We start from the raw sequence: 25,610 nt of genomic DNA on the forward strand, positions 1-25,610 counted from the left end.
AAACCCGTTTATCCAAAACGGTGCGGATTAATAAGATGGGCCTGTAATTGTTTTTTTAAGGATGAAGAGAAAAAAATGGGCCTGTAACTGTTTTTTTAAGGATGAAGGGAAAAAAAAGAGCTTCTTCTTCAAAGCGAGACCTATCTGAGTCGACTCGTAAACGAAACGAGTTAATTACTCTGCATTGGCTTTTCGTGCTTCTCGTCTCCGTTGGTCGTCATTTCTTCTATCGATTAATATTTATATTGTCGATTATCGAATTCCTTTGAATCGAATTTTTTAGATTTTTATGTGAAATAATGAATTTGGGGGATTTGAACAAGGTCTGGGAAATAAAGGCTCTGAAGAAGAAACCTAGAGCAGATGAAGCCAGCAAGATTTTGGAGAAGGTGGCGAATCAAGTTCAACCCATTATGACTAGACGAAAATGGCGTGTCAAGCTTCTCTCTGAATTCTGGTAATTACATTAATTGATGCTTTTATCATATCATTCTCTGCCATTTTCTGTGGAAGAATATGATTCAAAGTATTTGAATTTTTTAGGGTTTCATCAATGATGATGTTTTTGTTCTTGATTTTTGAAATTTGGCAGCCCAAAAAATCCAAGGCTATTGGGGGTGAATGTAAATAGAGGCGTGCAAGTGAAACTGAGGCTTCGGAGGGTAAACCATGATGGTGATTTTTTATCCTACCATGAAGTTCTTGACACCATGCTCCATGAGCTTTGTCACAACGCCCATGGTCCTCATAACGCAAGTTTCTATAAGCTTTGGGATGAACTGCGTAAGGTATTTAGATTCAATTATTGCATTACCAATGTTTCAATTTGTTTCTGCAAACAGTATTTAACTTATTTCATTACATCTAGGAATGCGAGGAGTTGATGTCAAAGGGTATAACAGGGACAGGGCAAGGATTTGATGTACCTGGTAAACGTTTGGGTGGAGTTTCTCGTCAGCCTCCTCTCTCATCTCTCCGAGCAACTGCAGCTTCAGCAGCAGAAAAAAGAGTGCGTGCGGGTACGCTTTTACCCTCAGGACCTCATCGTCTTGGTGGTGATAGCAGCATTATGTCAGATCTTAGTCCAATTCAGGCTGCTGCAATGGCTGCAGAAAGGCGTTTACTTGATGATATTTGGTGTGGTTCCCAATCCACCGAGGGTTTCGAAGACGAAGAGGATGATAGTGAAACATGTAAGGAACCAATTTCCGAAAGAGTAGATTGCACAAGCTCGAGTGCAAAATCAGTAAAAAGATGCAGTACCTCGTCCAATGCCAGCTTTGGCCCTCAATGTGGATCAGATGTTATTGATTTGACAGAGGAAACACCTGAAACAAGATGTACTAAAAGAATTTGCAGCTCAGGTGATCAAGGTCCTTCTTGTTCCAAAGATGAACCGAACTTTGGTTTCATGAAGTCATCAATAACTTTTCCATCTACAAGCCACGATGCAAACCACAGCAGAGAAGAATCTTCAATGTGGGAGTGTGCAGAATGCACCTTATTGAACCCGGTATGTTTTTCAAGTTTAAACTTGAAGCTTCTCATTATGTCTTTTCTGTTTTTCATTATATGTCTTGTTTTTCTCCCAACAGTCATTGGCTCCAATATGTGAGTTATGCACTGCTCTAAAGCCAAAGGAAAGGGAGATGAAGCACAAGATATGGTCCTGCAAATTCTGCACGCTTGAAAATGAGGTGAAGTTAGAGAAATGTGAAGCTTGTGGTCAGTGGAGATACTCATACGGAGCACCATTGTCGACGGGTGCTCCTAATGTTGGCACCTGAGGGAGTCACCAATCTTCTACAAGGATCTAAAGTGAAACTCTTAGCCAGTTTTGGTAGACAAGTAACAAGATTCTCCAAGTTCTGTAAACTGTGTCCTGACTTGGGCTTGTGGCTGTGTTATGTATTCAGAGTAGGCGTTTTAACTTTATAAGGTAGAAGAGTATTTTGATTTTGCAAACACCAAAACAAATTTGATGGGTAAACGCAATGGAAAAGATTTTTCCCTTGAAATAACGATTTTTGAGGAAGCTAAATGAGAAAGATATTGTGGTATTTTGATGGTGGTCTTGTTTTACACAGGGGATCTCTTTGTTCTCGTTGATTCCATCTTCTATCTATGGCAGTTTCAGTTTCCGGTCCCTTGAACACTCGCTTCATCTACCAAGTCTTGAAACCTTAGGCCCATTGCCTTAAGCTTAATTGAGAAACTTGTATCCAAGGCTTCCAAGGTACGCTTTTCTTCTTAAGCATTCTCAGAAACTGTATTCTTCGATTTCTATAATGTTATGCTTTTTGTTAAGCCTGCTTTGCGGAATCATTAGCTTACTCGAGAGAATTGTTTTTCTGTGTGAACTTCCCAGTTTGACTTATATATGAGATTTTTTTCTGCTCTTGTGAACATTCATTTACATACGAATTGTCTGTTTGTGTGCGTGTGTGAACAGGTACCGAGCTCTTCTTCAATCAGTTCAGACACGGATAAGGTATAGTTTATTGCTGTTATAGCAAACTACAATAACTCAAGTGTAGCCTGTAGAATTGTTCAAGTGTCCTGTGCGTTTTTGTTAGAATTGTAAAAATGTTAAAAACTACTCTTTTTGTTAGGGTAAGGATTTATAAACCTGTTGACACAGTAGAGTGTTGAATATGAGTTTCCCTAAAGTAATAGTATCTTTAGTCTGAGTTGTTTCTTGATTTCATAGTGGTGCATTATATTGGATGGTTCTGAAGATGTTTTGAGGAACTTCTGGTCGTTTGTATCTTCGCCGTTCCTTATTTCACTTATAGTCTAAACTGTAATTGTGGGATTCCCAGATAGGAATTGTGTTATAACTCTTAAGGTTCAGTATCCTTACAGGTGATGTTTTCGTTTTTTTGTTAGCAGATGGCACCAAATCAAAACCTTAGGATTATAATGGGTGCCCTCTTATTGAGGATTCATGCAAGCAGATACTTTATGCCGCTCTGAAATGCCAATGCCAAGAAAATGGGTCTTGTACCATGGACCAGACATCGCATGTAACCGAGTGGACTGTCTGATTATGTTTATCTAACAAAAGTGTTGTGTATTAGCTCTGCTGTTTCTTCGAATTAAGTCAGTCGTGTGTACTTACTAGTCTAGTAAGTAATATCGAGTTCCGTCTTCAAAATCAGACTAACTATTATCACTCTCTATCTTTTATGTTTATGCAATTTGATTTCATATTTATTATTCACCCGGTTTAATAATGTCTTCTTAACCGGTTGAGTAATTTAGGTTTTTCAACTCACCCAGGCCAGGAGGTGATCTTTGTATTCTCCGATCATCTTCTAGATGACTAGATAGCTTGACCCAGCCTTTTCTTCGAATCCAAAGATTATTTCTTCTAAAATGGGAATTGAAACATGTGCACATCTGGACAAGCTGGTCTTAGAGGATCAACAGTCAAACTCGTTAAGGGAATACTACTCAGATCGAATCCCAGATGACCTTGTTATGGAGGACGATCCAAGACCCAATACTTCGCCATCCTGCCGCAGATGATGGAATATGCATAAATGGTGTCTAGTATTACAAAGTTTTTTTTACGATATAGTTTGTTTCGACTTTAGGCTTGAGAAATTCGGCTTTATTAAATATGATGAAGACATAGGACCTACTTGGGCATTAACTTTGTTGAATCAACTACAAAGGTAAATTAGGTGTACATCAGTTTATCGACTCGACTTGTTGGGTGGAAGCAAATCTGCCTTGTGGGTTCTAGAAGACAATGCTGCTGGAGAGCATATATGGTCCAAACGTATATGCATACTACCATCCATAGCCTACCAGGCTACCACCACAGATTTGTTGGAATGTGGTTTCTCCGTTCGTGTGCTACCCTTTCTACATTGTTTTCTACAATATCGAGAGCAACACTGCTGCGTGTATCCATTTTTATGGATTTGAAGAGCTTAAGCATCATCCAAATCTAGTTCAGACCAAACTCTTCCAGGGAGATTAATACCACTGGACTAAAGACAACTTTCTATTAAAAGGGCCGAAAAAAGTTTATAAAATATTCGGCCGCAAGTAGCTGCTTCATCAGCCTGGCCTTTAGGCTGGCTCTGAGACCAATTTAGACTTTGTAGAAGATGTCAAGTTTATTTAAGTCTGTTCAAAGGTTTCATAACTTGAGACTTTATGTTTTGATTTTCAACTCCTTATGATATTGTTCCTCTTTAAAATATATGTTTGGATTTTATCTTTAAAAACAGAGCTAATTTAATTATTTTAGTCCTACTATAGAAATGTACAATGAGCATGTTCGTTTCGTCGCCGCATGTGTTGTTGTTCGTTTGGTTGCCGCAGGTGCTTGCGGCAAGACGCTGCGGCGAACGCTGATTCTAATTTTGGACGTCGATTAGTTGCGGCGATCAAAAAAGTTACATTTGCCGCAGTCGCTGCTGCTGCCGCAGCCGCCTGCGTCAGACAAACGAACACGCTCAATGTTGCACTTGCAAGGAATTCTTAATATTTATATGTCTTCTAATTAAGATTTCAACTCTTCTGTCGTCTAGAGCTTTTTGTAGAGCACTTTACCTCTTTCAATTGTGAGCAGACACACCAAATCTAGTTTGGTAGTGGTCAACCATATGTGACTGTGCCACATATTATGATGATATATGTAATAATCAGATTTTAAGATTAGTAAGCGCATATGACTAATGCTTAAAAGACGTTTAATGAAAAATGTCACTAAAAGTGGTTTAATGGGTCATACAGCCTGATGAATGTCCTAGTATAATTGACTCTAGTTAGGCATCTGTAATGTAGTTTCTGAAATCAATATGGTTGCATAATTCTGGCCTTCTGGGTTACTCCAAGAAATATTGTGGGGGAAGCTTAGTTTGCTTACGTACCCATGTGAAAATTATAAGTAATTAAACCGACATCTTTATTTATATATCAAATAAAATTTATGCCATATATATTTTGGCAAAGGTGAAAGAAAGAAGAGATGTGAAAGATTGTTTCTTTTGTTATTCAATGCTTAAGTCTTTTGTTACAATGTGACTGCTCTTTTATAGATGCTACAAGAGTTTAACCTAGACTCTAGAACCATCTATTTGACTGTTGACGTGGCTTAGTCATTGTTGCAAGATTCGAGTGGTTTGAATCTGTTTGTCGTCACTTCCGTACGAGCTTCAGTTTGTTGTGCTGGCGTTCTGTTCTTGTCTTGAGTTGCAGGGGTATGTAGCCGTTGCACAGACATGGGCCTGGGTTCTTGATTGCAAACTTCTCCATTTGATTTGGGCTTTAGTGTTTGCAAGCCTTTTGCCAAAACACTGTCGTTTTGAGCACTCTTGTTTACAAAAGGAATCTTATCAAATCGGCGTGATACCAAAAATAAGAAGAGCAGCTTGCATTTGACTGGTCAGTTAACAAAAGTTTAAATAATTGAATAGAGGTTGTTGAACTTGCGTATGTGACAATAGAACTAGCTACCTCCCCATGCATGAACGAGAGATAGCTCGTGAGTCGTGACCAACCACGGTCTCATATTCTTAGTTTAAATACGCATATCACTTCACACACCCCTCAAAAGAAATACTCCTTAATTGGCAAGATGATCATCAAGTTTCTCTTGTTAACTCTTCTAGTGATCATCTCTCCGATTTGGGCCGAGAATGATCTGATGATAAATGAATGCCACAATGCACAAGCACCGACCACATGCATGCAGTGTCTTGAATCCGACCCAACCTCCGTTCATGCTGACCCTGTTGGTATCGCCGGCATCGTCATACACTGTCTCGACTCTCGCCTCAATATCATCATCAAGCAAGTTTTCACTTCTATCTAATAACCATATATGATATTTTTTTCTGTAACTAAAAACCATATATATATGTATTAATGTATATATAAAATCTTTGATTATAATGTAACAAGTTTTGAATTGTTGTAGCAACCTAACGGATCTATCGTCAAAAGAAGACAAAGCTGAAGTTAGGAAAGTTTTGGAGGCTTGCAAACATGACTTGTCGATGGAGGTACCTAAAAAACTGTCGGAAGCCAAAACGGATCTGAGAAGCGGTGATTACGACAAAACCGCTAGATCGATAATGCTTGCACTTGGCTACGCTTCGAACTGTCGGTACAATCTCCAAAGTGTCAAGTTTGATGAGTCTTTCTTTGAGGAGTCTTTGGAGCTATTTAGCCAAATCAATATATATGCCCAACTCTCTGATGCTGCTATGAGGATCATTGATCGCTTCTAATTAATTAAAATAACCTCCTCCTCCTTTTATTTTCTCTATGTAAGAAACTCAACATCGACGCTTACTCGAGTTAAAAATAAATGATACCCTCTTTTATTATACGACATATGTTTTCTTATCATTTTCTGATGTTGAGAAACCAAACTCATCGATTCTTAAGGATAAACCAGAGAGACTAATTAATTATGGGAAAATGACACCCACACCCACTTTGGGTGTGAGTTGTGTCACCCACACCCACTTTCCACTCTCCCTATATTTTCCCAAGTTTTTTGCTTATGTGTCCATACATTTTGGACGATTTTGCCCCTCTCCTCTTTCTCTCCTTCTTTTCTCTCTTTTTCTCTTCTTTTTTTTTGTTGTTAACACTTTAACAAAGTAAAATATATTTATTTGTTATAATAAAACAAATTTTCTATTTATTTATATAAAATATATTATGATTATATATTTTCTACATTTTAAGATACATATTGCTATATTTTTTTATGAATTTTTAGATTATACAGTATCCATCGGTCGTTGAACATTTGTTCAATTATAAGTGGATAATCAATTGCAGTATTGTTAATAGATAGTTACTTGTGTTTATTCATACAAAATATACATACATAAATTTGGTTAGATCTTTATCCATAGCATATTATCCATAAGACAACATAGATCAAATAAGTACAAAACCCTTTAATTCTAAATTTTAAATCCTAGAACATAAACCCTTGAACCTAAAACCAAAACTATTCACTTTAAAAAACAAAGTTTAGTGGATAGAAAAACTATGGATAGGTCTCCATGAATTTACAAAGCATATCTAGACATTAAGCTGAAGAATAGCAGTTGAATGGTGGCTATGGATGTGATCATGTGGATATTTTTTTGTGGATACCAATGTAGACAGACCAAAGAATCATCATACAACATCCACACAATTAAATCCATAGGCATCATGAGCTCCTTGCTTCATATTTTGTGTTGGTCCAGAAACATATACACTTATAAGAGGTTAATAAACAAAATAAAAATTAACAACATTGATTTATTTAGAACATTGAATATCAATCATGTGGATTAGTAGTTATGGATATTTATCATATAATATCTTGCTCATTCTTTACATGAGCAGAAATTTGTCCAAAATAAATTAGCCACATAGATTTCTTTTAGCTAAATGTTTTTGTACTATTTTTCAGCTAGAAGTAGGTATATTAGAACTTAGAAGTGTCACTAGAAGCATACTACACAATAAACATGGTCATTATTAATCTCAAAGCCTATCCACCAAATTCTGACCACGTGGACAAGCAATCCAGATGAAATTTATTGACAAGTTTGTTGCATGTTCAAACATCACTATAGTTTAGCCACTTAGATGTCTTTTAGCCAAATGTTTTTGTACTATTTTTAAGCTAGAATTAGAGATATTAGAACTTAGAAGTGTCACTAGACGCATACTACACAACAAACATGGTCATTATTAATCTCTAAGCCTATCCACCAAACTCTGACCACATGGACAAGTAATCCAGATGAAATTTATTGACAAGTTTGTTGCATGTTCAAACATCACCATAGTTTAGGGTGGTTTAGGATTTAAGATTTAGGGTATAAGGTTGACGTTTTTGGGCTTATATGGATTTAGTGTCTATGTGTTGTTAGGATTTAAGACACTAAATCCATGTTGCATGTTGCATGTTTATCATTTTCATCTGTCTAAACCCTAAACCCTAAACCCTAAACCCTAAACCCTAAACCCTAAACACCAAACTCTGACCACGGGGACAAGCAATCCAGATGAAATTTATTGACAAGTTTGTTGCATGTTCAAACATCACTATAGTTTAGCCACTTAGATGTCTTTTAGCCAAATGTTTTTGTACTATTTTTAAGCTAGAATTAGAGATATTAGAACTGAGAAGTGTCACTAGAAGCATACTACACAACAAACATGGTCATTATTAATCTCTAACACTACAAGAAAAATCAACATTCATAGCACATGATAAATGCTATCATATGTGTTTAATAGCGTTTTCATAAATGCTATGTTCTCCGCAGCTATCTTAGGTGTCACCTCTATTATAGCGTTTTTGACATGTTATTATATGTCGCTCTTTCATAACATTAACCAAATGCTATAATATTTTTTTCTGTAACACATATTTCGTGCTATTTTATATTATGCCATAGCATTTTTTGTTTGCTATATGGAATTCTTTAATTTTTTAATTTGATTTTTTATAATTTATATATTTGACCATAGTTTGTAGACTTTATTTAACTGGATTGATATTAAAAAAAATTATTTCATAAATCATCAACATACATAACATAACGTTAATATAAGCAAGTCTTACATATCATACCAAGTCTTATAATATGCTGCCCTGTTTGATCCAAAAAGCTAACATTATAACTTATAAGGATAGAGACAAACTTCGATCTCTTAAGTCTCTTCTCCTCTATCGCCTTCCCATCAAAAGCAGTACACACGTATGAAGAACTGTTCATGTTAGCATTCCCGTCCAGATTCCCTGTAATCATGTGTATCCACATCAACTTAAAGCTTATGTTTTCGATTTGTTTTTTCATTACAGTTCAAGAGTATACATAGTTACATACCTCTACTCCAAGTTCCCTCTTGTAGATGAGCAATAAAACAAATAGGTATTACCACATGTATAGAAACACCCAATGTTCAACTATGCCTTGCCATCCAGCACCAACAGCTACAGCTTTTAAACCAATATTAAAATGGTTGTTCCTTCTTCTCTTTGTATACACCTCCAACATCGCTAATAGTTGTTTCTTCTCTCTGTATAACATTAAAAACAGATAAACTCACATTGCAACTGAAAATTTTAATACCACAACAAATCTTTGGCCTAGATAAACAACTCACAGTTTACGTCACAAATTATTAATGGAGAAGAGAGTTTTACCTCTTTGTATGTTGTTATCTTCTTGGATTCCAACTTTTGACAAACTGAGAAAATCCAGATGAATGTGCAATTGATCAAAATTAATACAATAATTTCAACTTGTTAATACAATACTAAGGTGCTTTTGTGGTAAAGAAAAGGAAGATAAATGTTGACAGATCAAATAAAGAAATTTTAGCTCAAACTCAAAAATCAAAGACTTATGGGTGAGTAGAATCAACACTAAAGTTATCTATAAAACAAGTAGAGAATCGGATAAAAAAGCATTCACCTTATATCAGCCATAAGTTCGACATTATAATCACCAATGTGTAGTTCATAGAATAAAAGCTTTCAAGCGGAAGATGGCTTGCTAAAAAAATGTAAGTAGCACGAGATAGGTAAGTGACTTACATGATCTCCTTGAACTCAACTGTCACCACAATCAGATTCCTCGCAGTCCTCACCACTAATTCACACTGCAAAATGACACACAATCAGCTTCTCTGAATTGCAGATCCAAATCACAAGAATCTCTGGTAGCTTACAATAGGAGCAGATAAGAGATAAGACATACTCAATTCACCAAGGAACATCTGTTTGTATTCAGACACAACAATTTTAACACAAGACATTGGTAGTCTCTCTGCAATTGATGTGACTTCTCTTCCATGTAACCAATTAAGAAACTTTATAAATCAAAGATCAAGACTTTACGAAACCCATATGATTTAATTAATTGAAAACCAGATAGAAGAAGAAGAAGATTACGTATATGGCTGGTGTTACGATGACGGAGGATCCTGTCGAAATGGTCCTAGCTGACGAGCGTTTCCCCGACAGTAAACTCATGACGAAGACGATGGAGATCGGCGGGATTGCAGGAGGACGGACCGTCGTCTTCACCAGATCCACCTCTTCCACTTCTTAGTTGAACCAATTTTTGCATAGGAGTTCCACACCGTCGTCTCATCGAGATCCGCCTCTTCTAATTCTTCGTTACTCATGAGTCTTTCTCTCCTGAAAGATTGTGAGTCTCTCTCTCATCTTCCTCCTTAGGTCAGGAACACGGAGATCTCATCTCCCGACTCTCTCAGATTGCCCTAATTCTAATTTGGGGGAAAAAAATATAGGTCACCGATGCTTAAGAGAAGAAAAATGTTTTAAGTGTTTAAGGGTGAGGAAAAGTTTTGCATATATATCGATGGAATAAGTTATTTTAACTCTTGGTTTAGTGATTTTTTTTTTTTTTGTGCACTGTTTAGTGATTTTTAATCATAGCATTTTTCAAACGCTATTACATAGGACCAAAATTTCTGAATTTATTTTTAATAGCAGTTATGAAAACCGTGTTATCCTTATGTGCTATCAATAACGATTCTTCTTGTAGTGTAAGCCTATCCACCAAACTCTGACCACGTGGACAAGCAATCTAGATGAAATTTATTGACAAGTTTGTTGCATGTTCAAACATCACCATAGTTTATGGTGGTTTAGGATTTAAGATTTAGGGTATAAGGTTGACGTTTTTGGGCTTATATGGATTTAGTGTCTATGTGGTGTTAGGATTTAAGATTTAGGGTATAAGGTTAACTTTTTTTGTTTGTCAACAACTAAAGTTACTAAACTTAAAATTTAGTATGTTTATCACCAACTAAAGTTACTAAACTTAAAATTTAGTAATGAAAATAAAAAATAAATGTTAAAGAAAAAAAATATTAGAAAAGAAAGAGAAAAGTTAGAGAGAGAGATGAGAAGGAAAAAAAAGTAGAAAGAGAAGGTTAGTTTAGTTAGAGGGTGTAAATTGTAATTTGACATAAGAAAAGTATAGAGATAGTAGAAAGTGGGTGTAAGTGTCAATACTTTAGGAGAAAGTGGGTGTGGGTGTCATTTTCCCATTAATTATCATCTTGAGATTAATATAAATAAAATAAATGAGACATTAAGCTGTGTGTACTTCCCGGTTTGACGTATATTTTAGATTTTTGTCTGCTCTTGTGAACATTCATTTATATAATTGTGTGTGTGCGCGTGTGTGAACAGGTACTGAGCTCTTCTTCAATCAGTTCAGACACGAAAAAGCTATATATAATTTATAGGGAGATTCTCAAAAATATCACCAAAATAAGTTTTGTTTCAAACTTAGCACAACATCTCTAAAATTCCAAAAACAACAGTAATTAATCTTTTAAAATTAAATCCTAAATTTAAAATACTAAACTCTACTCCTTAAAACTATACTCTAATTGTGAAATTGAGAACCTAAACATAAAAAAAAAACAAATTCTAAAAATAATTTTAAATATTTTAATATGTTAAATAGTGCTTTTTGGAAATTTATGGAATGTGTGCTATAATCTATATATATAAAGTTCACTTTACTCACTCCTGGTGCTGCCAGGTCAGCCACATCCTCCTTAATTTTTGTGGGTCTTACAGATTTTAATAAAGTCTTTAAACAATTATACAAATGACAAACTGATCCACTAGATTTAATCCAAAGTCTGTAGGTCCAGCACTATTTCATCCAAAATCTGTAGGCCCATCACTACTTTTAAATTCTGTGGATTCAACCTTATAATATTTCATCCAAAGTTCAGCAATGTGAACTAAACTCTATTTTATTATTCAACCATAAAAAATAAAAAACGAAAGAAAAGAATAGAGCATCTACCCGATATATATGAAGTAAAACACTGAATTTGGAATAATATTATTACCAATTCGTACCTAACTTTTCATGTATCATTTATGCATGCTTAGTTCTTTTACATGTACGTGCATCATATGGTTAATACACATAATTATAAGAGGCAAATAAAATATTTTCTTAGCAAGAAGACAAGAACTATGATTAGAATCTCCATTGATCTTGTAATTATATATCACCTAAACAATTTTTTACTTTAAAATATTCATTTAGCGCATATTTATGTTAATTATAACTAATAGAAAGTTTAAATAAAATATATAATTAGTAAAATAAATAAAATGTTAAAATAAGAAAACAATACTATATTTTTTATTAGTGGTAATAATATAATTAAAATTGTCTATTAAACTGATCATAACTAAAATTATAAATGTATTATTGAGTTTTAGAATGGAAGTAAATTTTAAATTTATGATAGAATAAAAGAAATTATGTAATTGTGTATTATTGAGTTGTAGAATGGAAGTAAAATTTAAAATTATGGAAGAATAAAAAAAATTCAGTAATTGTATTTATAAAATTTTAAACAGGAAACATCAAATTAAAAGTGAAATATTACTTTATAACATGATCAAAAAGGAAAAAAAAATTGATGTTTTGTTAATTGAATCAAATGCTTCTAATCCAAATTTAAGTATTGAAAGATCAACATCAAAACCTTTAAAAAATGTTTTTAATGAAATATATGAATAAGAAATAAACTCTCTTAATGATAAAAGATCTTGAAGTAGTCATCAATGTCGTTTATTTTTCCTAATATTACCACATGACATATATTTATAAAGATTTACTCTCAAAACTTTGAATGATTATATTCGAGCTCAAAAATTTATATTAATATAAAATTTAAATTAAATTCCCGCGCTTGCGCGGGTACAAATTCTTGTTGTCCATAAAACTTGATTTAATGCTATTTTAGGGTATTTCTCTTATAACAAAATACAATAAGTAATAACTCAAGTATAGACTATAGAATTGTTCAAATATCCTGTGCGTTTTTGTTAGAATTGTAAAAAAATTTAAAACTGCTCTTTTTGTTAGGCTATGGTGAGTATTTTTTAAACTTTCTGGTTTATAAACCTAGTAGAAGTAGACTCGCGCGATGCGCGAGATAACTTTATAATAATTTTAATATATTTTAGTTTTATTAAAATATTTAAAAATTTATATTTTGTATTTCGATAAATTATCTTATGTTTGTTATTTGTTTTGTTTTAAATAAGTATTCACAGTCACGTAAAAAAATGCTTGTACGTCTTGATTGTGCATTAAACTGAAAATTTATGTTAATATGAAAGGTTACTTTAAAATATTTAGTCTGTATCCCATAATATATAGAACTCCTCATGTTTTGATGCACAATCAAGACGTACAAGCATTTTTTACGTTGGAAAAAAGAATATTGATTACGTATAAAATAAATTGCGGATGAGCATGGATATTATTTGTTAGTTTGTCTGCTTTTAGCATAATCTATAAAATATCAATATCTTCTAAAACCAGATACCTCCAAGAAAGACGAGAAAGTAGCTTGAATTTCTCGAATAACCTCTTCTTGAGCTGAAACTCATGCTCTTCCTTCATTCTCTGTGAAACTAATTTCATTAATTGGATAAATAAAGGTAGCATAAATAATTTTGATATTTATATATTACCAGCATGCTTCACACATGCTTAAAAAGTTTTCTTATTATAATTTGAATGTTTTAGCAATAAAATATTTTAATCTTAATTAATTATAAAATGACTTCAAATGCATTTGTGTTCTAGAAGTAGAATTCTTTGTGTTTCTTGATTAATTGCATTTGGGAAAGAAAATTCGCTGTTAGATATTTCTATAATTTTATCACATATTTTATATCTATTGAACATACTAAATGCAAACTGAATTTTAGTTTAGAATTGAGTAAATAAATGTTATTAATATATTATTATATATATATATATATCACATAAAATTTTCTTTTTCTGTGTTATACTTTTCTGTTTAAAAATAATATATATATATATATATATGTTGTATTATACTCGAAATGATCAACGAAAAAGAGTAAAAATATATCATCGTATTATTGAGTTACTTTTTTTAGTTTTAACTGCATAACCTAAGAGAACATAAAATAATTGTTCGCCAGATAATCTTTTTTTTTTTCTTCTATGTTTTTATTTCTAAAATCATGTGATGGATGGAAGAAGAGATAACTCAAATCTTCCTACTTCTCCAAGACATTGTTTTTCTCTCTATTTCCCTTCATCTCTCTCTCTCTAGAATGCAATTGGAATTAGCTTAGGGTGATCTTTGGATCATTCAACTTGATAAACATGTGGTAGAGGTGAGTCTTGTTAAATGTGTATTGATGAAACTTGCACACATGGTCAAATCCCATTGCCTTGTTCTGCTTGCGGGTAAGCACTATCATCACATCATCAACAATCAATCATGGCTAGGAAAAATAATGGAACATAAGAGAAGAGAAATTAGATGTTAATTATATTTTAAGAAAATAATTAAGACTAAATTGTGTAAGAAAATAAAAACTGAATTCGGAAGAATCATTTGGCTTTGGAAACCCATATCATGAGATATATATCACCTAGATGTCCAAACCTTCCTCGTCTCTAAATCCTACCATCGCAAAACCTTTCTCATCAGAAGTCATAACCTATAAATAAATTAAAGAACCATGGAAATGGTTATCAGAAAGAAAGTTAATAAATACATACAAACACAATTATAACGTTAAGGAACAAATTTAAAGTAATAGTATTCAAAACAGTTAATATTTGTTTAAACTCATTTTGGTGGGTAATACATACAAACACACTTGTATAAAATATAGTATGGGTAATAAGTAACATAAATATTGTGACTAAGATATAAAATCTATTAGGGTTTATGAATTATGTTCTAAAATTTTTATATTAAAATTTTATCAAATGGATCAAAAGAGAAATAAATTACAATATTGATATACAAAATAGGCATTCAAAACAATATTTACCAACATTTACAAGTGAGAATATGTTATGTTCCTAAGGCCTTCTTCATCTAACTCTTTCTAATGAATAACCACATTTCACATGTTCACTTCTATATATGCTCCAAAATTTTGACTCAACTTATTTATTTCAAAACCTACAAATAGCACACAAAGGAAAAAGTTAAATATTACAAAATTCAGAAAATTATGTGAGAGGTAGAATATGATGTTTGATGAAGATTTTTTATAGCTATTTATAGATAAATTTGAAGTAGTATGAGAGGGTTTTCAGTTTTTTTGGTCAAACATCATGGGAGTTATGGTTACTTTTCAAAGAATAAATATAACAAGGTTTTTGTCTGTGTGTTTTTTTTTGTTTTTTTGTTAAAATACAAATTGTATTGCAATTAATACATTAAAGTGTATTCATATGATGAAATATTTGTTTTTAAATTTTTTCAAACATCATGGGAGTTACATTAAAAAGAATTAATATGCGATAAATTATGTTAATAATTACTATTAAAGAAAAATAAAATATCATATTGTTTTATATCTTTAAATTATTTTAGAATAAATTGATTTGATCTTTTGGCACAAAAACTGTGAAACAAATATTATAATATATTTTCAACAAATGATTATTATAATATTAGAATATTAAAGAATTTAATTACCATCACATTATATTTTTCCAAATTTATGATACAAATATTTAAATCTTTAATTAACAGAAATTTATTTTATCCAAAATTATAATATTAATATTTAATTCTTTATTATTTGCAAAATTATAATGTTATGGTAATTATATAAAATATTGATAAATAATATCTACATATAATTACTAAAAGGACATTGCATGTCAATATATTTTTAAGTACAGAAATATCATTTAAATTTAGTGAATACGAAAAATAATGTATGTAATTTTGAGAAAATGAATTAAAAGAGTTTAATAATTGAGAAGTGAGGACAAGTGTTGAAAATATACGCTGCCAAATGTCATCGTGTTATGCAAAGTTAGGAGAAAACCTTCTCATATATTAATATATATATTTAATTCTTTCTTATTTGCAAAATTATAATGTTATGGTAATTATATAAAATATTGATAAATGATATCTACATATAATTACTAAAAGGACATTGCATAAATGTCAATATATTTTTTAGTACAGAAATATCATTTAAATTTAGTAAATATAAAAAATAATGTATGTAATTTTGAGAAAAATGAATTAAAAGAAGAGAATTTGTTAAAAATACCCTTTTTGGTATACCCCTTTTCAAAAATAGCCTCTTTTTTGGCCATTTTTATTTTTGCCCTCCTTTAATTTTTAATGACCATTTTACCCTTAGATGAAAAATATTTTAATCAATAAAAAGAAAAACAAAATTTTCTCGCCAAAAAAATTTTCGACATATTTTCCCGCTAAAAAAATTTCGAAAAAATTTTCGCGCCAAAAAAATATTTATCAAAAAAAATTTGATAAAAATTTTCGACAAAAAAAATTTTCCCGCCAAAAAATTTACAAGGTTTTTAAAAGGTTTTATAAGGTTTCTACCTTATAAACACCTTGTAAAGGCTTTTACAAGATTTTTTAAAGAGTTTTAAAAGGTTTTTTAAACACCTTGTAAAAGCGTTTACAAGGTTTTTAAAAGGTTTTTAAAAGGTTTTTAAAAAGTTTTTAAAAGGTTTTTAAAAAGTTTTTAAAAGGTTTTTAAAAAGTTTTTAAAAGGTTTTTAAAAAGATTTTTAAAATGTTTTTCAACACCTTGTAAATGCTTTTACAATGTTTTTAAAAACCTTATAAAAACGTTTACAAAGTTTTTATAAGGTTTTTAAAAAGGTTTTAAAAGGTTTTTAAACACCTTTTAAAAAGGTTTTAAAAGCGTTTACAAGGTTTTTAAAAGGTTTTTAAACATATTGTAAACGCTTTAAAAAGGTTTTTAAAAGTGTTTACATGTTTTTATAAGGTCTAAATTTCAATATTTTTGGCAGGAAAAATTTTTGATTTTGGCGGGAAAAAAATAATTTTTGACGGGAAAAAAAATTTTGGCGGGAAATTTTTTTATTTTTGGCGGGAAAATATTTTCGATTTTGATGACTGTACATTCTTGCTGTCACTTAAAAAAGGGTAATTTGGTCATTTTGTATATAAAGAAGGGTAATTTTAAAAATAGTCAACATGAAGGAGTATTTTTAAAAAGGGGTATGGAAAAAGGAGCATTTTTGAGAATGCCCCTTAAAAGAATTTAATAATTGAGAAGTGAGGACATGTGTTGAAAATATACGCTGCCAAATGTCGTCGTGTTATTTAAAGTTAGGAGAAAACTTTCTCATATTAAAATTATTATAATGTTATGGTAATTGTATAAAATATTAATAAATGTTATCTACATATAATTACTAAAAGGACATTGCGTGTCAATATGTTTTTAAGTACAGAAATATCATTTAAATTTAGTGAATATGAAAATAATGTATGTAATTTTGAGAAAATGAATTAAAAGAATTTAATAATTGAGAAGTTAGGACAGGTGTTGAAAATATACGCTGCCAAATGTCGTCGTGTTATTCAAAGTTAGGAGAAAATCTTCTCATATTTTAGTATTTAATTATTTTTTATTTGCAAAATTATAATGTTATGGTAATTATATAAAATATTGATAAATGATATCTACATAAAATTACTAAAAGGACATTGCATAAATGTCAATATATTTTTTAGTACAGAAATATCATTTAAACTTAGTGAATATGAAAAATAATGTATGTAAATTATAATGTTATGGTAATTATATAAAATATTGATAAATGATATCTACATATAATTACTAAAAAGACATTGCATAAATGTCAATATATTTTTTAGTACAGAAATATCATTTAAATTTAGTGGATATGAAAAATAATGTATGTAATTTTGAGAAAAATGAATTAAATGAATTTAATAATTGAGAAGTGAGGACATATGTTGAAAATATACGCTGCCAAATGTTGACGTGTTTTGCAAAGTTAGCAGAAAACCTTCTCATATTATATAAGATGTAGGCATGTTCCAAAAAATAAAAATAAAAATCATTCAAACAAAATGGCTTTGTCAAAGTTTCACCTTGCAGCCATTCTGTTAATCACATATTCTCTCATATTCACTTCTCAGGATAAACATCTTATACATTTTATTCATTTTTATTCTCTCTTTTTTTCTTAGTTCTTTATAAAATCTCATTTTCACTTGAAAGTTTTGTTGTACACATAATTAATAAACATGATTTTATTTTTCTAACAGCAAGTAACACATACAAATTGTAGAACAATACATAATTTCCTATTGGAAAAAATATAGTACACTACTAATGATCACTTTGTATTTTGGATGGAAATTGATAGTATTGAAGGCAGACGATATCAGCCCTGGAGTTTGTAATTTTAGAGGTCCATGCCATATTGACGACGACTATAGGAAATGATGTGGACCGCCTAAGTTCCCAGATGATACTACAGGGACGTGCATGGGAAATCCTCTTGGTACCGGAGATCTTTGTTGTTGTAGTTTTGGTACTTAGAAAAAATATTAATATCATTATCGTATGAATGTAATAAAATAGAGTATTATCAAGAACTGCACCATTCTCTCTAATACCATCTACACTTTCTCCCAGAAAATAATATAATATAATATAATATTTTAATTATTTATATCAAACATATTTTTGGAAAAAAAGTATTAAAATGTTTTTATATATTAACCAAATAGAAACAAAGTATTTATGTGGGGAATTTTTTTTTGTTAATTTCATGTATATGAGGATTTATTTTGTTAATTGGTATGATGATAGAATTGTTGAATGCACATGAAATTAGTAGTCTTCCAAATATTTATATGTAGTCGAAAACTAATTTAGATTAATAATCAAGGTAGATAACAAAAATTATCCTAATGAAGCTATTCAGACTCGTTGTGTCATCTATCCTAATCCTGATGAAGCTATTCCATTTTCTACTGCTATTTCGTCTTCTTTTGGATTCCTCATTCTTTATGTCTCTTGGTTGTCTACTTGTCTTCACCTTATTAGTTTGTGTCTTCATGTTCAGTTAGCTGCTTTTTCTATTCACTATCTTCAGCCTCGTCTAATGAATAAGTTATTCATAATCATTAGGTTTTTCTAATTCATCTGTTGTACAACGTAGAAAAGTCAAAACCATAACATGCAATGGATAGAAGAGAACTCATGAACACAACAAAAACATGAGAAATTGAGAATGTGAACCTAGCTCTTTAGATAAAAATATGCATTAAAAGCCATATAGATTGATATATATATATATATATATATATATATATATATATATAAAGACATGAGACTTGCTGATAAAATGCATACACATGTTCACAATATATTTTACTCAAAAAAAAATATTTTTTTAGAGGATTATATATATGCATCTTCTGCATATTCCAAGCATAAAATAACATTCAATCATTAGCAAATAGTTAGAAGTAGCTATGGATCTCATATGAAAAAGGCCATACACATACAAATTGCATGAAAACAGAAAAAGAAACAAAAACCATACCTTTTTCTAATGATGCTCGTTGGTATTTGCAGGAAATATCCAATTGTGTGTTATTCTTCCTAAACCAAGAAGAGTTAAAGTGTTTCAAATGTATAGATGTTGAAAACTTGCTTAAAAGATTTCAGAAAAGGGAAGAGATAGAAGAATTATTGATTACCTTGCATTTCCTTGGCATCTGATTAAACAACTTTCACTCTTTGTCATCCCTAATGGCTCACCTTAATTCATAAGATGAGAATGAACTTTATTAGAATATGGTGACAAAAAAATAATGTTTTCTAGATGAGATATAGATGACTGGAAAAAGTTACACATAGGATAGAAGTTTGATTTGATCATACAGGCTTGTATGCACTCGAAGAAAGCATTTGGGGACCTGTTTCAAAACAATATGTTTGAAAACAGAGTAGACTTAACAATCTCCCATCTCTCATGAATGTACTTGCATTCTATGAGAATAAACAAAAACTGGTTTTGAAGACTGAACTTTTTTTTGTATTATTTTCCCTGACATACAATTACAGAGTGAGTTCTTATTTATACAACTTTGAGGAACATTCTAGGTTCTTTTACCACACACCTAATCTCATGACAAGTGGTGAACATCTACGCCTCCTCTAATGACAGAAGAGAATCATAACGGCTCGATAGTACAATGTCACCATCTTGTGCAGGTAATGTCTTTGTCACCTTCGTAGTCATCTGTCTCTGCTGTTTCCCTTTGTCGCATTGTTGCAGAGAAGGACAGAGTTGTTGAACTGTCGGACTCTGTTTTGGGAGTGGGCTTCCTAGTGGGCTTCTTGGACTTGGACTTTTGTCTTGGGCTTGATGTTGTAAACTCTCATCCCCCCGCAAACTGATGGTGGGAGGCATCGCAACATTCAGTTTGTAACGAAGTCGTTGGAAAGCTTGTCGAGGAAGAGACTTCGTAAAGATGTCCGCAAGTTGTAACGCAGCTGGAACGTGTTGAACTTCAAGAAGACCAAGAGCGACTCTCTCACGAACATAATGATAGTCGACTTCGATATGCTTGGATCGATTGTGGAAAACGGGATTAGCAGAGAGGTAAACAGCCGAGAGATTATCACAACGGAGAATTGCCGGCCGAGTTTGAACAATTCCCAAGTCACGAAGCACAAAAGATATCCAAGTTAACTCCGATGCAGCGGCTGCAAGTGCTCTGTATTCGGCCTCGGTTGATGATCTCGAGACTGTAGGTTGGCGTTTCGCAGACCAGGAAATCAGAGTTGAACCAAGCAGTGAGCAAAAACCTGTCGTAGACCGTCGTGTGTCTTGACACCCTGCATAGTCACTGTCGCTGTATGAAATCAATGGTAAGTCATCACTGTAAGATACCAACGACAAGTCACTGTTCCGATGCATATGTAAGCCCATCTTTGTAGTCCCTCTTATATATCGCAAGATGCGCTTTAAGAGATGAAAGTCTGAGTCTGTCGGAGCATGCATCCGTTGGCAGATAAAATTGACTGCAAACTGTATATCCGGTCTCGTGATTGTCAGATATTGAAGCTTACCTGCAAGACTGCGAAAGTAGCTTGGCTCAGAGAAGAGACGCGTATCCTGAAACACTTGATCCAGTCGTTGAGGCAGTGGTGTATGGACAGGATTGCATTTAGACATACTAGCATGATGCAGAATCTCCTCTGCATACTTGGATTGACTGAGAAACAAGCCGTTGGAGAATGTCTGAGCTTGAATGCCTAAGAAATAGTGAATATCTCCAAGGTCCTTCATGGCGAATTTTGTATTGAGCTCTGCAATGAGAGACTTGAAAAGAGCAGAGTTGGAACCGGTTAGCAAGATATCATCCACATACAACAAGATAACCATAGTATCACCATTATGATGATAAACAAAGAGAGAGGGATCTGCTTTGCTGCACACAAAACCATATTCAATGAGAAAGTTACTGAACTTATCAAACCAAGCTCTAGGAGCTTGTTTCAGTCCATAGAGGGCTTTCTTCAAAGAACACACATGATTTGGCTTTGCAACATCCTCAAAGCCTGGAGGTTGAATCATGAAGACTTCCTCCTGTAAATCACCATGTAAAAAGGCATTTTTTACATCTAACTAAGTAATGCTCCAGTTCTTGGAGGTAGCAACTGCTAGCACAATACGAATGGTGGACGTTCGAACCACGGGACTATATGTCTCTGTAAAGTCCACACCCTCTTCTTGATCGTATCCCTTGGCCACCAATCTCGCTTTAAGTTTGTTTAGAGAACCATCAGCGTTTAACTTGACAGTGAACACCCATCTGCATCCAAGGATATTCATCTCAGCAGTCGCAGGAGTCAAGATCCAAGTGTTGTTCTTGTAAATGGAATCGAGCTCCTCAAGCATAGCTTGTCGCCAACCCGGATGAGCCAAGGCCTCAGCTATTGTCTTTGGTAGCGACGGTATGGTCGTGCTTGCAACCAAAGCATATCGAGGATTAGGTTTCCGAATCCCATGCTTAGACCGAGTAGCCATCGAATGACCTCCTGACTCAACAGCAGGAATCTCTGAGGCAACAACATCTTCAATCTCTGGTGTATTTGGAGCTGAGTGAATGATAGGATCAAGTTGTTGCGACACAACGGACTCGACTTCTGCAGTCTCTTGTTGTTGCGACACATCAGACCCTACGCCGGATTCCATCTGAGTTGTGTCAGGATATTCAACCACCTCAGAAGGAATGGATGGAAGCAAATGAGGAATTGCAGAGGAATCCTCACTCTGTTGCCACGCTTGAAGCAAACCACTTTTGTGTTGTGTAGCTAAATGCTTGTACTGATGCTCAAAGGGAAAACATTGCTCATCAAATATCACATGACGAGAGATATAAACTCGACCGGTCGGGGGATAAAGACATCGATAACCTTTATACTGCGGATGATATCCAAGGAAGACACATTGAAGGGACCGTGGCTCAAATTTGTGTTGTGTGTAAGGTCTTAAGCAAGGATAACAAGCAGAACCAAATATCCTGAGAAAGGAATAGTCTTGTGACCTGTTATACAATACCTCTGCTGGACTTTTCTGAGCTAGAGTAGAGGAGGGAATCATATTACTGATAAAATTTGCAGAATAAAAAGCCTCAACCCAGTAGCGAAGTGGAGTCTTACTTTGAAACAACATTGATAGCCCCAATTCAGTGAGATGTCTGTGTTTTCGCTCTGCAATACCGTTTTGTTGCGGAGTAGACGGACAAGACAGTAGATGCTTAATACCATGATCTTGTAAATGCTTCCTGAACCGTGTACTCATAAACTCTCCTCCTCCATCACTCTGAAAAACCTTTATTTTCTTGGCAAACTGAGTTTCAACTTGTTTTTGAAAGACCAGAAACACATCATAGAAATCAGACTTCCTCTTTAAAGGAATTAGCCAAGAGTAACGAGAGAAATTGTCAACAAAAACTGCATAATATTTGAAGCCTTGAACTGATACAACTGGAGAGGGTCCCCAAAGATCACAATGAATTCGATCAATGGGTTCCTGTGAATGAGACTCAGAATTAAAAAACGGTAATTGACTACTCTTTCCCATTTGGCAAGGTCCACAAACAGGAGAAGTGCTGCTCTTATTAATTGTTATCGCCTTGTTGTTCCTTAAATGCTGAAGAACTTGAAAGTTTGCATGTCCCAAACGTTGGTGCCACACCATATCGCTAGCCGCACACTGTCTATTTGAGAAGAGGGCCACAAACTCCTTGTTCTCCAACATATACAAAGTCTTACGACGAGGTCCTTTGGTCACCACTTTCTGAGTTCTCAGATCAATCACATACACAGCATTAGCATCAAAAAACACACCGCAGGGATAGTCATCACAAAGTTTAGAGACCGACAGTAAAGAGTGTTTCATAGACGGACAAACAAGTACATCTAAGAGTGGTAAACTACCTGCATTCGTGGTGAGTGTCGTGGAACCAACATGAGTAATGGGAAGATGAGCCCCATCACCAACCATTACAGTCTCTGGGCCATTGTAGGGTGTAACTGCAGACAACTGATTTGGTGTAGACGTAACATGTGCAGAGGAGCCGGAATCTGTAACCCACTCTCGTCCACAACTATCGGAGACCTGAAGAGCAGCAAGAGCCTGTGGTACATCATCACTCTGATAAGTGTTATCAAACCTGTTCCAGCACTTAAGAGCAACATGACCAACTCTTCCACAAATTTGACACACAGGATGACTGTTGTTAGAACCTCCAGACTGAGACTGATTCCAACCAGAGTTGTTGACCTGTTGAGAGAAACCACGACCACGAGTAGAGAAGTTGCGACCTCCTCGACCACGAGAGTTCGATCCTCGACCACGATAGCCAGAGAAACCACCCCTTTGAGCTTGAAAAGCTAGGTTTGGCGAGACATCTGAAGCAGATTCATACGACTGCAATTTCGAGTCGAAACCAGAGACCTCAAGAACCACATCATTAAATGTAGGAGCAGGTAAACGAGACAGAGAACTCTGGATAACAGTAGCAATAGGGTCATATTCCCTAGCTAGTCCATTCAGAAACAGAACAACCTTCATGGACTCATTAACATGCTTACCTATCGCACTCAGATTATCACAGACAGCACGAAACTCTCGACAGTACACAGAAAAGGTCTTATCTTTCATGTTCAAAAGATTAAGGCGACGAAGCAACTCACACTCTCTAGACACAGAGCTTCGATTAAAACTGGAGGCAAGGGACATCCATACCTCTTGAGATGTTGACAAAGCATGGACGAGACCAAGAACTTCTTCAGAGAGAGTTCCAAAAAGCCATGACTTGATGAGTTCGTCAGTACAGATCCAGGCTTCATAGGCTGGATTAGGGTCGGTGACTTGTTGATTGTTGACAGTGGTCACTCGAGTAGCTGCAGGCCTGGGAATTTCACCATTAACGAAACCGAGCAGCTTCTGGGAGCGAAGCAGAGATTCGAACTGAGTTTTCCACAAGAGATAGTTGGTGTCACTCAGTTTAATAGTAACAGAACTCGCAACATGAATATTAGAAGGAAAAGGATAAGGATCGAGTCTTTCTGCCATGACAGCAACCTGTTAGGGTTTTAAGGAAAGCTCTGATACCATGAGAATAAACAAAAACTGGTTTTGAAGACTGAACTTTTTTTTGTATTATTTTCCCTGACATACAATTACAGAGTGAGTTCTTATTTATACAACTTTGAGGAACATTCTAGGTTCTTTTACCACACACCTAATCTCATGACAAGTGGTGAACATCTACGCCTCCTCTAATGACAGAAGAGAATCATAACGGCTCGATAGTACAATGTCACCATCTTGTGCAGGTAATGTCTTTGTCACCTTCGTAGTCATCTGTCTCTGCTGTTTCCCTTTGTCGCATTGTTGCAGAGAAGGACAGAGTTGTTGAACTGTCGGACTCTGTTTTGGGAGTGGGCTTCCTAGTGGGCTTCTTGGACTTGGACTTTTGTCTTGGGCTTGATGTTGTAAACTCTCATTCTATACCAGCGATGTCCGATGTGTGACGTAACGCCAATGTCGAAGATGTGTTATAGTTGGAGACGGAGAGTTATGGAAATATAAATTGATGCTCTGTTAGAGCAATCCGTTGGCGAGAATTTAAAGATTCAAAAATTTGCAAAAATAAAAAAATGAGTTTGAGTTTGAGTACATGGTGAGTTGAATTTGTAGAAGAGGATGAAACTGTTTCTACGATCTAGAGATCGTGGTAACATGGTGATAGTGTGGAGAAAGTTTAGGGATTTTGTTGTGTTTTTCTTTTTACGATCATAATTTTATTTTGCAAAAATGTTTTAATTTAAATAAATAAAAAGAAATCTATGTGGCAAGATTTAATTGGCCAGGTGACTTATGTTTTATAGGATAAAGGATTGACACATTAGAGTGTTGATGAATATGAGTTCCCCTAAAGTAGATAGTATCTTCAGTCTGAGTATATATATATATGCCTGACTCCTGAGTTGTTTCTGATTTCATAGTGTGCATTAAATTTGGATGGTTCTGAAGATCTTTAGACTAATTTCTGGTCGTCTGATAACAGTTAACACTTAACAGTGCGGTAATACTCATTTTTTTGTTTTTTTTTGTTTTGGCACCTGATTTTCACAATATCGGAATGTCCATTTTCACGTTCCGTCCATTTCAATTATTTTTA

The 25,610-nt window shown here is 33.7% G+C and overlaps 3 protein-coding genes and 2 long non-coding RNA genes across 6 annotated transcripts; 3 read left to right on the top strand and 2 right to left on the bottom strand.

The window, feature by feature from the left end:
* Positions 1 to 31: 31 nt before the first annotated feature.
* On the top strand, positions 32 to 3,219 carry LOC104758882 (uncharacterized). 2 transcript variants are annotated; one of them, XM_087496024.1, is made up of 6 exons: positions 32 to 457; positions 593 to 788; positions 869 to 1,513; positions 1,596 to 2,236; positions 2,453 to 2,491; positions 2,890 to 3,219. In XM_087496024.1, the coding sequence occupies exons 1-4, from the start codon at positions 300 to 302 to the stop codon at positions 1,785 to 1,787; spliced, it is 1,191 nt and encodes a 396-aa protein (XP_087352150.1). In that variant the 5' UTR covers positions 32 to 299; the 3' UTR covers positions 1,788 to 2,236; positions 2,453 to 2,491; positions 2,890 to 3,219. The 2 variants fall into 2 exon arrangements, with proteins under 2 accessions (XP_087352150.1, XP_010480150.1); XM_010481848.3 differs by having other exon boundaries at positions 2,893 to 3,219.
* A 2,168-nt stretch (positions 3,220 to 5,387) lies between these two features.
* Positions 5,388 to 6,350, top strand: LOC104758881 (pectinesterase inhibitor-like). Its single transcript, XM_010481847.3, has 2 exons — positions 5,388 to 5,811; positions 5,939 to 6,350. The coding sequence occupies exons 1-2, from the start codon at positions 5,597 to 5,599 to the stop codon at positions 6,249 to 6,251; spliced, it is 528 nt and encodes a 175-aa protein (XP_010480149.1). The 5' UTR covers positions 5,388 to 5,596; the 3' UTR covers positions 6,252 to 6,350.
* A 7,582-nt stretch (positions 6,351 to 13,932) lies between these two features.
* LOC147924929 (uncharacterized) lies at positions 13,933 to 15,215 on the bottom strand. The gene is made up of 3 exons (XR_015587180.1): positions 14,885 to 15,215; positions 14,477 to 14,545; positions 13,933 to 14,326 (listed from the first exon to the last, which is right to left on the bottom strand). It is a non-coding gene; the product is annotated as an uncharacterized LOC147924929 (long non-coding RNA).
* A 2,574-nt stretch (positions 15,216 to 17,789) lies between these two features.
* LOC147924930 (uncharacterized) lies at positions 17,790 to 18,572 on the top strand. The gene is made up of 2 exons (XR_015587182.1): positions 17,790 to 17,883; positions 18,260 to 18,572. It is a non-coding gene; the product is annotated as an uncharacterized LOC147924930 (long non-coding RNA).
* Positions 18,573 to 20,053: 1,481 nt separating this feature from the next.
* LOC104760047 (retrovirus-related Pol polyprotein from transposon RE1) lies at positions 20,054 to 24,499 on the bottom strand. Its single transcript, XM_087497012.1, has 2 exons — positions 21,608 to 24,499; positions 20,054 to 21,502 (listed from the first exon to the last, which is right to left on the bottom strand). Exons 1-2 carry the CDS (start codon positions 24,497 to 24,499, stop codon positions 20,054 to 20,056), a joined length of 4,341 nt encoding a protein of 1,446 aa, XP_087353138.1.
* Between the last annotated feature and the right edge of the window lie 1,111 nt (positions 24,500 to 25,610).

The sequence above is a fragment of the Camelina sativa genome, chromosome 17 (assembly GCF_030686135.1).
Source record: "Camelina sativa cultivar CO46 ecotype springtype chromosome 17, ASM3068613v1".
Taxonomy (NCBI): Eukaryota; Viridiplantae; Streptophyta; class Magnoliopsida; order Brassicales; family Brassicaceae; genus Camelina; species Camelina sativa.

Excerpts from the sequence above, each read along its gene's own strand:
- LOC104758882 (XM_087496024.1), top strand. The coding sequence starts at position 300 with ATGAATTTGGGGGATTTGAACAAGGTCTGGGAAATAAAGGCTCTGAAG. Across the intron at positions 789-868 it reads TTTGGGATGAACTGCGTAAG|GAATGCGAGGAGTTGATGTC; the intron begins GTATTTAGATTC and ends CATTACATCTAG. Across the intron at positions 1,514-1,595 it reads AATGCACCTTATTGAACCCG|TCATTGGCTCCAATATGTGA; the intron begins GTATGTTTTTCA and ends TTCTCCCAACAG.
- LOC104758881 (XM_010481847.3), top strand. The coding sequence starts at position 5,597 with ATGATCATCAAGTTTCTCTTGTTAACTCTTCTAGTGATCATCTCTCCG. Across the intron at positions 5,812-5,938 it reads CGCCTCAATATCATCATCAA|CAACCTAACGGATCTATCGT; the intron begins GCAAGTTTTCAC and ends GAATTGTTGTAG.
- LOC104760047 (XM_087497012.1), bottom strand. The coding sequence starts at position 24,499 with ATGGCAGAAAGACTCGATCCTTATCCTTTTCCTTCTAATATTCATGTT. Across the intron at positions 21,503-21,607 it reads CAGAGACATATAGTCCCGTG|GAGGAAGTCTTCATGATTCA; the intron begins GTTCGAACGTCC and ends GGTGATTTACAG.